This window comes from Gadus macrocephalus, chromosome 16, assembly GCF_031168955.1.
Source record: "Gadus macrocephalus chromosome 16, ASM3116895v1".
Classification (NCBI taxonomy): Eukaryota; Metazoa; Chordata; class Actinopteri; order Gadiformes; family Gadidae; genus Gadus; species Gadus macrocephalus.
This window is the reverse complement of record NC_082397.1, coordinates 10,827,442-10,842,441: the sequence shown is the minus strand read 5'-3', so window position 1 is coordinate 10,842,441 and position 15,000 is coordinate 10,827,442. Positions and strand designations below refer to the sequence as shown.

At 46.5% G+C, this 15,000-nt stretch overlaps 2 protein-coding genes across 2 annotated transcripts in view; both read right to left on the bottom strand.

The window, feature by feature from the left end:
* The window catches only part of tmprss5 (transmembrane serine protease 5), a 13,261-nt gene extending 9,972 nt beyond the window's left edge, over positions 1-3,289 (bottom strand). Inside the window, exons 1-3 of the mRNA XM_060075393.1 lie at positions 3,103-3,289; positions 262-320; positions 1-41 (exon numbers count right to left, since the gene is read on the bottom strand). The exon at positions 1-41 is cut by the window's left edge and continues 131 nt beyond it. The gene's annotated coding sequence lies outside the window, so the exon portion shown is untranslated. The remainder of the gene's footprint in view (positions 42-261; positions 321-3,102) is intronic.
* A 1,933-nt stretch (positions 3,290-5,222) lies between these two features.
* The window catches only part of zbtb16b (zinc finger and BTB domain containing 16b), a 24,365-nt gene continuing 14,587 nt past the window's right edge, over positions 5,223-15,000 (bottom strand). The window contains 5 exon segments of the mRNA XM_060076162.1: positions 5,223-7,984; positions 8,585-8,624; positions 8,626-8,666; positions 8,669-8,755; positions 11,231-11,404. Coding sequence (XP_059932145.1) covers positions 7,755-7,984; positions 8,585-8,624; positions 8,626-8,666; positions 8,669-8,755; positions 11,231-11,404 — 572 coding nt within the window. The 3' untranslated portion in view covers positions 5,223-7,754.

Below are 15,000 nucleotides of genomic sequence, written 5' to 3'. Positions count from 1 at the left end.
CAACGGCCGTTTGAACCGCAGAATGCAACTCGGGCTTTTCGCTTCACAATGAGACAATGAGGTCAGCACTGGTGGCCACAGAATGGGGCTGTTGTTTGTCCAAGGTACGGGAGGGGGGGCTGGGGGGGGGTGGGGGGGTCATGAGGCATTCAGAGCCAAGCTGAAACAGGTCTATGTAGGTGTGTGTGTGTGTGTGTGTGTGGAGGGGGGAGGAGGGGAGGGGGGGGAGTGGAGCATCTCCAGAGCGAGAGAGAGAGATACCTGTAAGCCTCTCCATTGATTAGGAGGACGGTGTGTCGTTGCTTGGTAACGCCCCTCACCTGTGCCAAAAGATTTGGGGGGGGGGGAGAGAGAGACAGAGACACCTTTCACCTTTGATTTTTTTTTCTCGCCCAATCCGAGAACCAGACAATTCGTAAGGTCATAATTACGGTTTGTTGAAAACTCGTATATATCATGTCAATCCGAGTCATTTAGAAAGGAGAGGTATCCTTTCGTCTCTCCTTCGCTCTTTCTCTCCCTCTGTCTCCCTCTCCCTCTGGACGTTCACTCAAATGAACTAAATGAACACACTGTTCGCTCTGCGTGTTGAAAGGTGTCACATTCTCAAATCCCCCGTCTCTAGTGAGTCAGAGCAAAAAGGTGAAAGTGTGACTGTTTCGTTTAGTTTAGTCTTCTAAATGCCTGTGTCTGATCACACAGGAGCAATAAAGTTATCTTATCGTAAAACAATTAACTGAAAACATTGATAAATATACAAGACACATGAGACACAAAGACAATTATTACATTTACTATTATTTACCATGTCATTTCGCAGACGATTTTATCGAAAGCACCTTTTTGCAAACAGGTGAAACTAATATACGAGCAGGTAGTGTTAGGCATCTTACGCAGGAAATCAAAACACCCTAGCCTCTCCATCTCTCTGCCCCTAAAGAACTCACTAAAAGTTTTAAACAAACATTCCAAGGTGAGCCAGGCCTGGGCTTAGTACAGCTCCCGGATGGCCTAAGGTGTCTTTAATATCTGAGCAGGGTCCTAGGGGGGTCCTGGGTCTGGGCGGGGGGATTACGGGGGGGTGGCGGTGGTGGTCTCGGCCAGAACCAACATTCCACCTCATCTGACGGCTGAGGCCGTGTCGAGGCTCCGGATCTATTTGGCTCATCTCGCGGCTGTCATAAAGAATTACCTCAGAATCAAACAGGACCTAATGAGAACGGGACGAGTGGAATGAATTGCACATGACAGAGAGAATCATCTCCGTGGTACAATTCCGGATAAAGCGTTGTGAGGTTAATAATGTTTGATAATGTTTGCTTTGTGAAATATTCCCTTCATCTGCGTTGGGTAATAGAAAAGGCATGATGAGAGAGGGAGCCAGCGGGGGTCGGTTTGCGTTTGGCGGTTCCACCGCGGCTCGATGTCGCCCCCTTTTGGAGAAGCATGTGAACTAAAAGTTAGAGATGGTAGGTTTGGGAGTGATGTTGAGATGAGGACAGGACACCCGTGACCGATCGCTATTGTTGTAGGCCTACATTGATTTATACCTTATGAAATCGATATTTTCCATTTAGTTCAAATTGAGACCTAGTAATCCTTCCCCTTAGCATTTCACCTGACACATGTACTTATTGTAAATTGCTTTGGATAAAATAAGCGTCTGCTAAATGCCCTAATGTAAATGTAATCCAGTTGACCAAATATTAGCCTATACGGACACCCTATATATCATAGTAGGCCTATTATCTATTGGTATCCCAAATATTAAATTATACCTTATAGTTCACAATATGATATTGAGGTATCATTGAATTACACTTCGAATCAATGTTGATTGTCAGATTAGACTACAATATAATAATATTATATTATTATCTCTATACGAGGCCAATTAAACAAAATCATTATCGTTTGGATCAATACTTTTAATAGCCTTCTCTCCAATATAATGTCTAACTCACAATAGATTTGAACTGAGTAAAGGGATAGTTTAATGGAGGTATTCATTATGATAAAAACTAGCTTATTCAGTACGTTTAGTTAAATAAACCCAGGTTTTACTTTAAGACTACATTCTCTCCCTCTTTCTCCCCCTCCCTCCCCTCGGAGCTCATCTCTTTGTGTTGGGGGGGATTGGGATCAGCTCTGCTCCCCTCTCCGGCTCTCTGTTCCCTTTAAGATCAACACCTCCAACACCAGACGAGCTCTCTCATCCCAGGTTCAATCCCCACATGCGACGACGGAGAGCCGGGGGAAGTAGCTCCTACTTCTGAGGGAATGCTGGGAATGCTGGAGCCAAACGCCGTCAGCCAATCCGGATGGGATTTGCACCCGCTGTGGGAAACATGCCATTATGATTGGACTGTGGTCCAATCCGAGGCAGATGGGACAGCTCTTCTGAACGCGGTTCTGTTCGTGAATCGTGGCTTGCCACGCACGTCATGACACGAACACGTGTTCGGCATGATAATTCAAAAGGATGGCGGGAGGGCGGAGATGAACCGCTACTCTGTCGACGGCTACATCCACCATTAGCGTTCTGTTCTTCTTTACCTATGTTGAAGAATACACTGCTGTGAACCTGTTTACTCCTATCGACGCGCAGGGCTCCTGCGTTTTAATTCATGTTTATGACGTGCAATAAAATAAAATGTGCATGACGTATCTGCACATTATAGCTACATCCATACATACATATAAACATACATACATTCATACATGCATATATGCATACCGATCACCAGACTGGCCCTACACCTAAATTGTCTGTTCCCCGAGGGCGTCAGTCAGCACATGGTCGTGCAGGACGCCAGTAAGCGATCGAGCCAGCTGGTTTGGAGCTGCAGCGGCCGTACAACACCGCCCCCTGCCGGACGAATCTAATATTCAACCCACGCTTTGGGAACATTGATCCAAGGACTACCCTCTGCACATACATAAACAGTAGGCTAAGCCCAAAGAAAAAATGCAACAAAACTCACTCGAGTAATGCATACAATAACTATTAAACGATACATATTTTTAGTGCTAGCATTGGTATATGAAAGCGTTGCTTAAATCGTAGTGTTGTAGCCTACTTAATAAATAGGAACCACAAACCTGTTACTGAGGTTGACTCAATACCTGCACACGGCTATATGCCCCGATGCACGGTGTGGGTAAACGGCGTGGCGCTGTGTCTGCATCGAGTGAGACAGGGTGAATAAATAGCTGCCATGTATGTGTTTGTGTGTTGTCTTGTAGAGCCTAATGATGGCGAGGAGCAAGGGCAGGGCTGTTCCCCCCCACCAGATGGCAGCTAATGTGGTTTGCTTTAGCCGCCCGCCATGCTCATTCTAATTAAACAGAGGAGATTGCATTAGCAATGGCCTCTACTCAATCTGTTATACTCCGGAGTGGGGACCTGCATACCAGTTGGCTGGGGAGTGTCGGAGAGGAGATTAGGATACCAATTAATGCACGGAATGATCCGAACGGAAAAACAAAAACAAAACCGTCGTGGAGGGCTTTTTTTTTTCTCCTTTAAAATGCTTTGATTATAGCAAGTGGGCTTAAACTAATGATTTGGAAATAGGAGTTGGATGTATGTAATGACATGGATAATGAAAATCGGAACACTTTTATTTTTAAAATTCAGGTGACAGACCTTGGAGTTGTTTTTAATCTCCTTTAAAATGCTTTGATAATAGCAAGTTAGGCTTTAATCAATGATTTAGAAATAGGGAGTTGGAATTAAGAGTAATGGCGTCGATAATGAAAATCCTCACACTTTTATTTTGAAAATTCAGGTGAGACCTTGCAGTAGTTAGCATGGCAACGAAACTGGAGGAGGGATAGCAGAATCCAATGTGATTAGGTCAGGGTTTGGTCAGGGCCAGTTGTAGCATGTCGAGGTGCCCATCTGGAAACATCAATTAAACAAAGGTTACATCAGTTCCAGTAGGCCTAATGTTCCTTATTGGTGCATGGAAACACTGCAAGACTGTAATATCTGCATATCTGCATTCTCCTTCATGCGATTGGCTTCTGTGGTACTTTTTTGTGAGGAGGACAAATGTGTTTCTCATCAAACCAGCAAGGAGTGAAATAGCACGACTTCTTAGGTTTAAATAATTCATGGGATTTCTAGCACAATAATTATACTTTCATCAAACATCAAAGACTTGAGGAATTGGCACTATATCAGCACAGTTCCACATATAAACTCTTTCCTAAAAAAGACTTTCGAGTGAGAAGTTCTGTAGATGGAATTGTCTTGGCGGACGACAAAAACAGATTGAGACACAACTCCATGACACAACAGGAACACAGACCCCCAAATATACATTCTTCCATCCGTGTGGCCGGCGGAAATGCAAAGCAACAGACCCCGAGAAGCAAATTTAAGCAACTTGAATCATTTAAAGACAGCGATCAGCTTCCAGATTGTTGCGGAGTCGATCAGCAGCACTGTTGACGGGGCCCTCGTCAACCGTAGCCTCCCACACCAATCATTGGCTGCTGCGGGGGTAAGTGGAGGCGGGCCAAAAACTGTGGCTGAGTTCCCTTCTCATCTGGTGTGATTGACAGCGATCACAGCAGCCAGATTCCTCACCTGTTGTGATGAGAGAAGGACCTCAAACCCCCATAAACCGACTCATCCCACTAGACTCACAAGCACAAGTCCTCCATATTGTAAATACTGTGTATTTAGATTGCATCTTTAATTTATCTGTTTATAGCAGATACAGGAATTTTATAAGATCCCACATTTTACTTCTTATATAGGCCTATTGAGTATTCAATAGTATAATATCTGATATGGATATATATTTAGGATTTAGCGTAGCTTATATTTTGACTTTATTGTTCAACCGACTTGGCAATGTAAATGTTTGTATCTAGTGCCAATAAAGCTTTTTTTGAATTGACAGCAGCTGTGTCTCTGGATGGCGTCCAGACTAGTGTAGAGGAGCCGTGGTAAACAACTTCACGTGGCCAAGCCCCCGCGGTCGGAACACTGTAATCTGGCAAGTGGTCCAAACAAAAATAATGACCGCTTTTCTTTTTTCTTTTCACTTATTTTAACCCTAGAGAAAGTCATTTAAGTGTTATATTAAATGCTGCTTGAAAAAGTGGCAGTTTTTTCTGTGTGATTCGACTTTTTTTTAATGAGGGATTTTTTAGATGAGTCATGGGAGAAGTTTGGCCCACGAGAAACAGGCGAGAGAGGGACGGAGTGCATAAAAGAGAGAAAATTTGTTTTATTCTTTTTTTTCACCATGCCACGGAACACTGACGCATACAGAGTTGTGCCTGAAAAAACCACACACAGAGAAAACACTTCCACACACACGCACACACACAGTGTAACAAAGCTGTAATGAAGGAGGGGTTTACTGCACACATGGCAAGAAGAACAACCCTGATTGGATGCCAGGTCGAACTGTGATCTGGTCCTGAGGTAGACAGACACCGACAAAAAACTCTAAACAACGCACAATTCACGTCATCCTAGAACACACCAAATAAAAAGGGACATCCGCAATATCACAACATTGAGAAAGATCCAAAAAAAAAAAACTTTTTAAAAAAAGAAAAAGAAAGTGCTCAATTTTCTTTTGGTCCATGGAGAATATCCATTGATAGTGCATGTCCATGTAGCATAGATACAGTGAAGAACAGGTGAATCTCATGGCACTGCATGAGACGTTGGCTTTCTCCGTTAAAGAGGGCATCTTCCCATGCCAACGGTCGCTAGGTTCTGCTGTACACGTTCTTTTAAACATCGTTACATCTCACTCCGAGAAGGGAACATTTCAAGACGAGAGCCTACATACGTTTACGTCATAATTGCCAGAGACTTGCATCAGAGGTTGAGTCATTTATCACAGTTATAATTTTTTTATGCCTCCTCCATTTGCAAAGTGTTCAGACAAAAGTGGCTTGACATGGCGGTCTATTTTGAATTCCATAACATTTAACAAACACCCCGAAACATCGACCAAATAGCACAGAGCCATGTACTCAAGCACAAAGACGCTCTACTTATAGAAAAAGAGGCACCGGGGAGGGTCATAATTTGAATTAGAGACTTATAAAACACACATATTTAGATGTTTCTCAAATCATACCAAATGTAAACAGAGAGCAAATTACTGCAATACAAAAATACAACATATTTCAATCTATAAGGCCTGTTTTAGGCTCACATAATGGAATACCAGGACAGTTTACTACGGCTACACTGTAACGGACAAAAACCTGCGTATAGGGATTTGATAAATTCGATAACTTCGATAACTTCGATAACTTCGATTTCTCTTTTTAATATTTTGTAGAAAAAGTGTTTTTCTTTCAATTAATTTCCTGGGTTCTGTAAGTGTGTTTTAATAGATGACTATGAACTAAGTAAAAAGAGGAAAGGAAGTAAAGTAACACCTAAAAAGGACGAAGACTATTGATTTATTTTAAACTATGCCAACTGTTTAAATGTATGTGGGTTTCGGCTCGGAACATTTACAAAAACAAAAATAAATCGTCAAACTTCCAGCGATCACCTAAACTAAAGGTAAAAAGTGTGGTGGTTTAATGTGCTCCACAACTGAGATGCAGTCAATGAAAATCTGCAACATATTTGGTAGCAAAACTCGAAAATATATATAAATAGCAGAACTCATTAAGTCGCGACTCAAAAAAAAGAAATAACAAAAGAGATAAACGTGACCCATCTCCAAACAGAAAAAACAGCCACCGCAAATAAGGGAAAAGAAACAAAACGACACAAAGGCAATTAAACAGATCCAACGCAACGCGAGGTCAAAGACAATGGCAGCCGTTCAAGTAACACATGCACAGATAAACAACTCTGAAAATAACACGGAAACAGCAGAAAAAACGTCCGACAAAGTCACAGGAAATTAGAGGAACCCATCAAGGAATTATTTGCAGCATCTGCCCTTTGCCAACAGAGAGTGCCTCCACTTGTCTGATAGCCCAGCAGTCGCCCAAAATAGCTGCTACTTTACATATGGGTCAACCACTGACCGGCATGGTGTGGAGTCCAGCCATAGAGGATCTCATGTACAAACACACTGCGCACACACAAACGCTATGTGCATGTGTGTGTGCCTGCCGGTATTTATATTTGTGTGTGTCTGTGTGTGTGTGTGTGCGTGTGTATATGTGTGTGCGGGCGGCTTGTGGGTGCACACTCAAGTGTGTGCAAATATATATACATATATATATGTGTGTTCTTGTTTTTTTTATACCCATACATTGTTGCCGCATGTGTGAGATAGAGAAGAGAGGAAGAAAGCGAGAGGCAAAGACACAGAGATAAAAAATAAGACAGGAGTTGATGGAAGGATAAAAAACAAGATAGGAGATGATGGAGGGATAAAGAGAGAGAGTGCTCGAGAGAGAAAGAAAAAAGGGCAAGAGAGAGATCAAAAGATAGAGGGCGATAGAGAGAGAGCGAGAGCGATAGAGAGATAGAGAGGGAGATCAAGAGACAGAGGGCAATAGAGAAAGAGCGAGATGGAGAACGACTGAGAGAGAGACAGAAAGAGAGAGAGGGAGCAAGAGAGAGTTCAGGAGAAAGAGAGTGATAGGGAGAGAGAGGGGGAGAGATAAAGAACAATTGAGAGAGAGACAGGGGGTGGGAGAGGAAGAGTGAGAGAGATAAAGAGATAGAGAGAGTGAAAGAGAGAGTGAGACACACCTGCATGTGTGGGACTGAGTGAGTGTGCTAGGTGAGGTCTGAGTCCCGCTCAGACATAGCAGATATAAAGGTAAGTCTTTTCTATCCTCCAGTCGGGGGGCACATCCTCCGGCTTGTGCCCCTTCATGTGCTTCTGCATGCCGGCCAGGCTGGGGCAGAAGTCCTGGCAGATGGTGCATTGGTAGGGCGAAGCGCCGTTGTGCGTGCGCAGGTGCTTGATCATGGCCGAGTAGTCCCGGGAACGCTGGTGACACAGCTTGCACTCGAACGGCTTCTCGCCTGAAAGAGATCCGAGAACCGGGAGCAAATAGGCAGGACCACGTCAGCCAATGTTAGCAGCAGCACAGCAGACGCCCTCTAGCCAATGGGAATCCTGCATCAGTAGGCCCCCCGCTTGCGTACGCAATCGCCGTGCAGAACATAAATTCTGAACCGGAATTCCGAACATGCATTACGAACATGAATTCCGATCATGAATTCGGAAAAAAATTATTCGGAACAAGAATTCGTAACAGGAATTTGGAACAGGAATACCGCTCATGAATTCAGAACAGGAATAGGGAACACGCATTCTGGTCGGAACATGCATCTGCATTCTCCATACAAATTCAGACTATGAATTCAAGAGCATGCGTCGAAAACAATCGCAATACTCCAGCAACAAGCATTGGGCACGCACAATAAATCAGAAGACTCCTAGCAGCAGGCATTCGGAACACGCATTCAATCGGAACACGCATTTATTCGTAAGAAACACCTTTGAATCGGTGCACGCGTTCGGGATGCGCTCCTTATTGTAAGTCGCCTTCGGAATGCGGCCTCTAACTGGGCGACGCGATACGACTCATGATTCGTGGGGAGGCCCATGTGACCTCTGACCTGTGTGCACGCGGTAGTGTGTCTCCAGCTGGTGCTTCAAGGCTGAAGCGCTTCCCGCAGCTGTTGCACTCGTAGGGCTTTCCCCCGTGTGGATGCGCTTGTGGCCCGCCAGCGTTCCGTCGTCCCGGAAGCAGCTCCCGCAAAACTCGCACTCGAACGGGTGGTCTCCGGCTGGAACGCAACACACACACACGCACACACACACACACACACACACACACACACACACACACAAACAGGTCAGTACCTCCTATCATTTTTCATCGTCATCTGGAAACGTCATCGTGGCATCGAGGACGCGAGGAGATCCACACAGGTCAAACAGCCACACTGTTTGTTGTGGTAGAGGGCTGGTGGGGGGGGGGGGTGAGGCAGGGGGAAGGGTTGGGTTTTGAGGGGGGCGTTGATTATTTTGTGACACAGACACACCCCCTGGCGGTCCGTTGGCTGATAAGAAAAGAAGAAAAGAAAGAATCCTTCCAGGCATGTGCACTTCTGCTCTGCTGATTCCTCCTCTCTTCTCCATTCCTCTCTCTCTCCCTTTCTCCCTCTCTTTCTCTCTCTCTATTTCTCTCGCTCTCTCTATCTCTCTCGCTCTCTCTCTCTATCTCTCTCTCTCTCTCCTTCGTTCATCTATTTCTCTCTCGCTCACTGTAGATATTCCATCTCTCTCTCTCTCTCACTGTAGTTAATTCATCTCTCTCTCTCTCACTGTAGTTAATCTGTCTCTCTCTCACTGTAGTTTATCCATCTCTCTGTCTCTCTGTCTCTCTCTCTCTCTCTCTCTCTCTCTCTCGCTCTCCTCTCTCTCTCTCTCTCTCTCTCTCGTTCATCTATTTCTCTCTCGCTCACTGTAGATATTCCATCTCTCTCTCTCCTCTCACTGTAGTTAATTCATCTCTCTCTCTCACTGTAGTTTATCCATCTCTCTGTCTCTCTATTTCTCCATTTCTCTCTCTCTCTCTCTCTCTCTCTCTCTCTCTCTCTCTCTCTCTCCTCTCTCTCTCTCTCTCTCTCTCTCTCAGTCTCTCTCTCCCTCTCTCGCCCAGTCCTCCTCTTTGACTCATCTCCATTGACCTATGTGGCTCATTATCTCCAGTGTCCAAAGCAACAGCCCAGTCCGACGATACGCCGCGTGCTCGTCCTCATTACGGGGCCCCCATTCTTCCCATAACCTCCTCTCCTCTCCTCTCCCTCTCCCCCCCCCCCCCACCAACACCAACAGCATCGTGGCGGAGGAGCCGATGACATTTACCAAATGTTACTTCCACGCAAGGAACGGCACACAAACAAGATACGCAGCCCGTGGATGGAGAGCTGCCGTCACTTCTGTCTCTTCACATCAATTAGTATTTTCCTGTCTAGACATCAAGCCGACTTGACAATTGGGGAGTGTTATTTAAGGTGAACGAGAGACAGAGGGAGTCAGAGGCAGAGAGAGAGAGTGAGAGAGAGAGGAAGAAAGGAAGAAAGGAAGAAAAAAGGGGGACATTTTTTTAAGTAAATATCTCTCGCAACACCCGCGGCGGAGAAGACTCACCCTCGACAGAGAGTGAGGGAGAGAGAGGGAGAGGGGGGGAAGAGAGGGGGGGGGGGAGAGAGAGAGAGAGAGGTGGGGGAGAGAGGGAGAGAGAGAGAGAGAGAGAGAGAGAGAGAGAGAGAGAGAGAGAGAGAGAGAGAGAGAGAGAGAGAGAGAGAGAGAGAGAGAGAGAGGAGAGAGAGAGAGGGAGAGAGAGGGAGAGTACAGACAAGTCATTTTCATTTGCCTTTCCTTCAATATTTATTTGGGCCTCCTCTATCATTTGGGCTGAACCGCAGTAAATCTGACAGCCGTGAATTGCAGAAAAGCCCAAAGGCTGTCCAAGAACCTGCAATATAAACAGGATAAAAATTGCCCACAAATATGCAGCGGCATAACGCTACTGTGCAGTCATCAAAGGGGCGACTCGAGAGGGCAGAAAGGGAAGGTGCTGCTGGGGGAGGATGTGCATTCAGAAAGGGCCGCTGACTTGGAGGCCGTGCGAGTTGGCGAGCGATGATTTGACTGCTTTGTGTTGTTGCAATCTGGTTTACTGATGGTTTGTATTGTGCACTGTGTGGAAGGGAAGGCAATGGGACTGATGATGATGGTCCATGACGGTAGTGGAGGTGATGCTGGAGCTGCCGGCGCTGGTGGAGTTGATGGTGGAGGTGGTTAGTGGTGGTGGTAATGATGTTTGTTGCAGTGATGGCGTCGGTGGTGGCGGTGCAGGTGGTGGTGATGATGTCAGTGATGGTGGTGATGGTGGTGGTAGTGTTGGTGGCGGAGATTAATATGGGCGTGATAATGGCGGTGTTGGTGATGGTGGTGATGGTGGTGGGGATGACAATGGTGGTGGTGGAGGTAGTGTTGGTGTTAATAGTGAGGTCGATAATGGCGTAGGTGGTGATAATGGTGCTGTTGGTTGTGATATCGGCGGTTGTATTGGTGAACCTCCGTCTCCGGCGGCGACGATAACGGTGGTGACGGTGATAATGGCGGTGACGATAACGGTGGTGACGGTGATAATGGCGGTGACGATAATGGACAGCGGCGACAAGGCGCTGTAACAACGGCGTCGGCGTGGGGGGGGGGGGGGGGGGGGTTCCCGGCGGCGGACGTCTTACCCGCGTGGGAGCGAAGGTGGCGCTTCAGGGTGGTGTGGCTGGGGAAGGAGCGCTCGCAGTGGCTGCAGATGTAGCTGTGCATGCCCGCGTGGACCTCCATGTGCTGCTGCAGGGGCCCTTCTGGGTCTGGAAGCGTTTGGGCGCACAGCAGACAGAACACCGCCATGTCGGTCCCTGGAGGACGCGGCAGACACAGGCGCGCGGGTTATTTCAGTACCGTACACAGACACAGAGCCCTAAGTGGAGGGAAACTGGGTCACTTCAACTTTCTCAGAGAGTCCTCAGAGGAAGAGAGGCTTCTTTCATACACAGAGAGAGAGACATAAAGCGCGCGCGCGCGCGCGAGAGAGAGAGAGAGAGAGAGAGAGAGAGAGGAGAGAGAGAGAGAGAGAGAGAGAGAGAGAGGAGAGAGAGAGAGAGGGGGGGGGGAGAACGAGTGCTTTTACCTAACCTTACTTTCTCCCACCCCCCCCTCCCCACCGCCATCAACCCGAAAAAATAAAAGCTTACAAGCTCCTTCAACTCAAGGCCTCCCCCCACACCTTTATGAAGCGCTCTTATTTTGAAAAAGCTGAAAGTCATTGTTTTTCCTCATGATTTGCCTGAAACGCGTCGCATGGCGCGGCCCGCCAAATCAATGGCTTCTTTTTGTCGGGGGTGGGTGGGGGGGGGGGTTCTTCAGATGTGTAATTATTCTCTGTCGCGCCGCATCAGGAGTCAGCTGCAGCCTGTGATGTCCTCTTTCTCTCCCTGCTCAAAGAGCAGCGGATCGAGGCTCCACCTTAAATGATGCCTACACTCTGCGCTCCGTGCAGAATGTTAAGTAGTGATATCAAGCCATTAAAGGCAGGACTGCCGCGCAAAAAAAAGAGAAGAGAAGAAGAGAGAGAGAGAGAGAGAGAAAAAAACACAATCCAGTTTAATCCTGTGTGTGACCTGGCATCACTTTGGGGCTGCTTTCCTGTTGCACCGAGTGTGGCGCGGGAATACAGATCGGGGGGGGGGGGGGGGGGGGGGGGGGGGGAAGGCAGAGAGAGGCTGCATTAGGTCGGCTAGGAGACGGAGATTCATTGGCTGTCATACAGTAAACACTTGATCTACAGCCTCGTCTGGCACCTGTCGTCTCCCCGCCGTCTCCTTCGCCATATGCCCCGGCTTGCTCCCCTCAGCCATCGCCACGCGATCCATACCTGCGCCACGGAGCCAACGACGCTTTAATCAATCGCATCGCTAATAATGTGCATGTCTGGGAGAGCAGGGGCTTTAATGTGAGATTATAGGGTGCTTATTTCTCTGTCTGCCCGGGTTGTGGATCACTTACAATGCGAGCAGTCCCATTGCTCCAGACTCCGATTCAATCAGACATCTCCAGCGGAGGATCATTAGTAAACAGAGGGCTGTACCAGCACTTCATTGGAATTCAAGTGGGGTTGCTGTGTCGCATTTAAAATGCAGTCTGATGAGGTCCACTAAATCAAATCATTTTGTTACTGTTATTGAAGAGCCTTGAGGCAACTGGCAATTAAATTGGAATTAGTACAGGGAAAGGGATACAGCACACTCATACAGAGCAGGAAGAGGCACAGACACTCTTTAGGTTCAATCAAGTTAACATACAGGCGCATTCAAAGCAGGGTTGGGGGGGGGGGGGGGGGGGGGAGCAGATAAGAGAAAACAAGGAGAAACAAAAGAAAGCGGGGAAAGTAAATCCACATCGATAATTGCAAAGCTGCTGGGCTGTGGCTGGTGTGCCTGGAGTGAGAGTCCTCCTCTCTATCTCTCTTGACATTCTACAGCTGAAACCTAAATAAATAAGTAGAAAACAGACAAAGAAGACACAGGTCTCGGATCCGGTGGAGAAAAAAGGGCCCTGGCGGTCTTAAACTGTAGGTGCTGATTTCTCGGGGGGAACATTGATGATTTTCTCTTTTCCTAACACAGACATTTATTCCTCTGGAGAAGGGAGAGAGAGAGAAACATGGGCACATGGAAGATCATGTGTAATCATTGATAGAAACAGGAGAGCAGGATGAAAGACGCTGCCCTGCGCTGACAACAATGCTGAGCGGCTATCCAATGGCCAGTGCTGCACCTGTTGGGAGCTTTAGCCCGTGGCGGTAACACAAAAGACACACACAATAGAGTTCAGGCTCTCATTGACCGGCCCCATTAGTCATAGGCTTTTGGTGCAACTCCTACAATCCCACCCTTCACACTGCTGTCTAATGACCCGCACGGCTTTCTCACACACACATCACAATATTTCTAGTGTGTGTGGGGTGGGGGGGGGGACAAAAGATGGTTCTTCTCCAGTGCTCCCTGACCTCCCACCTCCCACCTCACCCCCCCCCAACTCCAATACCTTTTCTTTTTACTCCCACACACACACATATGCCTCGATCAACAATTTGAAATGGTGGCGGCCTTTCAGTCCTTCAGCACGTTGATTGAATTTTCCCCAGTCCGTCACAGAGCGCTTTAACCAGCAGATTGACACACTCTGAAGGAAGTGCTGGAGCAAATCTAAAACGCCTAATCGAATTAAAGATGATGGGGTAGTAAAGGGTCCACTCTGACTCCACCGTCGTAATATAAAGCTTTGATCGATTTTGAAGTCTCAATAAGGCCAATCATAATCATTTCTCCGACCAGCAGAGGGAGTTATTTCTGCTCTGAGCTCAGGCTGGAGTCTTAGCTCTAGTCCTCATAAAGTAATAAGTGTTGGAAACAAAAGAAGTGTTCACTTCCACCCCTGTATACTTTTTTAAATTACTTCAATAGCCCTCACTGAGCAGTGAGCTTGTCCAACAAGAACTTATCCCAATACGGTTTTGATGCAGCATAGCTTGGTTTTATTTTAATACATTTTCCTCCCCTTGCCTAAAATAAAATCCTTTAACCTTGTCTGCTTTGTGGCACGCTGGCAAACACTCACTCACTGTTCCCCTCTTGTCAAAAAAGACGGAACGTGAAGGAAAACACGACGACAAATGTTTCGTCGCGACACTCCGATGTTTGATCGCACACATCGACAACCTGGGCGACAACTTCCGACAAGCGGTTCACAATTTATGCACTTCGGTAACATCAAACGGTAGGGAAAAGAAAAAAAAAAAGAAAGAAAGAAATGCATAAAATGAATGACAACAATGCTGCGATTCGACAGTGAAACGTTGAATCACAGCATTGTTTGTCATTCATTTTATGCATTTCTTTATTTCTTTATTTTTTTTAGGTTCCCCGGCGGTGAACCGTCGAATCGCAGCATTGTTTGTCGTCCATTTTATTTAGTTTAGTTCACCGAGACTCTGCATAGCCAACCAGGTCCCCAGCCCTTCTACTTATTGTATGTTGTACGTCCTGGCACTTAATGTACGCACTTATTGTATGTTGTATTTAGATATAGTACTTAGTTGTGTTGCATTTGATCCTAGCTATCACTGTTGTATACGGGGAATGGGTTAACCTAGTGATTGTTAGTACTTGCCACTTGATACTATGAGCATCCTTACTCTACCGAAAGCAATATATGGTTTCACTTTCCTATGACAAATGTACTTATTCTAAGTCACTTTGCATAAAAGCCTCCGCTTAATGCCCTAAATGTAAATGTTAATGTATTTCCGATCTCCCCAACCCCCAGTGAGGATCAGGAATGGTTTAAAGGCTGGGGACATTTTAGAAGATGATCACTAACCGGTCCAGTGGACGCAGTTAACTCTTCAAACGAAGGGAAGGTATTTGTGTGCGGCTGTCGCGCCGGTCTTCCC